General features: G+C 35.7%; 1 protein-coding gene across 1 annotated transcript in view; it reads left to right on the forward strand.

The window, feature by feature from the left end:
* The window catches only part of LOC104407554 (neuroblastoma-amplified sequence-like), a gene marked incomplete at both ends in the record, with an annotated part of 35,218 nt that overhangs the window by 26,475 nt on the left and 7,525 nt on the right, over window positions 1–1,218 (forward strand). Inside the window, one exon of the mRNA XM_010016870.1 lies at window positions 730–1,064. Within this exon, the coding sequence (XP_010015172.1) occupies window positions 730–1,064 (335 nt within the window). The remainder of the gene's footprint in view (window positions 1–729; window positions 1,065–1,218) is intronic.

Consider the following 1,218-nt stretch of genomic DNA (forward strand, 5'->3'; position numbering starts at 1 on the left):
AGGGTTTATAGATAGCAGTCAAGGAGCATCAAAGTATTTGTAGAGGCCCTAAGTATGTGAAGAAAAGCACAGCAGTAAAAGCCAGTGGTTTTAGGAATTGTATGCATAGAGAGTAAAATAGTATTGTTGCTAGAAATCTTTTGTCGTTGCTAGAAGAATTTGCAAGAGTTTTCTTCCTGTAGGAACCAAAGTAGTAACAGGACTCTTGTATCATATAGATTAATGTAAATGGGTTTACATTTCCTGTCTCTAGTTAACCTTACTTAGTTTACTTGTGGGCAGTGCCTTGCATTTCCGCTGAGATGGGTAGTAAGTACCAATCGTTACATGATCAGAATACCCATTTTTTGATTAATGAAGACTTATGTCTTGAGGTGCATGAGGTTTTCTAGATTTTATATAAAAAAAAAATAGTGGAGCTATTGTATATGATGTATGTATCTTCTTGCTTCTTAGATTATCCCCATTTTTAGTTTGTATCAATATGTGATGTTAAAATATGTTCCAGGGGATTGAGAGATTTCACACACATCAAGACATAAAATCCCAGGGTTACCTGTATACAAACCTGACTTTGTCCCCAGTTTGCCAGTATGTATGATTGTAAATGAGATATAATAGAGTCTTTCCAGTACTGTAGATACTGGTTTAGTACTGATTGTTTTACACATAGTTTCAGTAGACTTAACTGTGAATAACTTGTTTGCGTCTTTCTCCTTCTGTCAATAGGTCTCAATTACAAAAAGCTAACAGATGAAAATGAAAACCCTCTGGAAATACTGGAGCCTGTCCTTACAAGTCAAAATATCCTATCTATTTCCAAACTGGCTCCCAAAATTCCTAAAAAAGATGGAAGCATGCTGTCACCAAGCTCTATTTATGCTGTCTGGTTACAGAAACTTTTTTGGAATGGCGATCACCATCTCATTAAAAAAATACCAGAAACTATGAATGAGTGGCTACATGCGTACGATATGTGTTCAAAGTACTTTGATAGACTTGATCCTGATGATATTGTCGCTTTTATTGATGAAATTACATTTTCTTCAAAAGCTGTCACAAAGGTAAGCAGATATATGTGAAGAATTTCAAGCCTCAGGTGAGGCTCTCATCTTTTTATGACTTCCAGTATAAACCCCAGATTTTTATAGTTAGAGTAATTAGCTCTGTGGATCAGAGTTTTTGATGTGACCCAAAGTCCCTGTATTCTGGTTCAGC

Source organism: Nestor notabilis, unplaced genomic scaffold (genome assembly GCF_000696875.1).
Source record: "Nestor notabilis isolate BGI_N333 unplaced genomic scaffold, ASM69687v1 scaffold14216, whole genome shotgun sequence".
NCBI classification, from domain to species: domain Eukaryota; kingdom Metazoa; phylum Chordata; class Aves; order Psittaciformes; family Psittacidae; genus Nestor; species Nestor notabilis.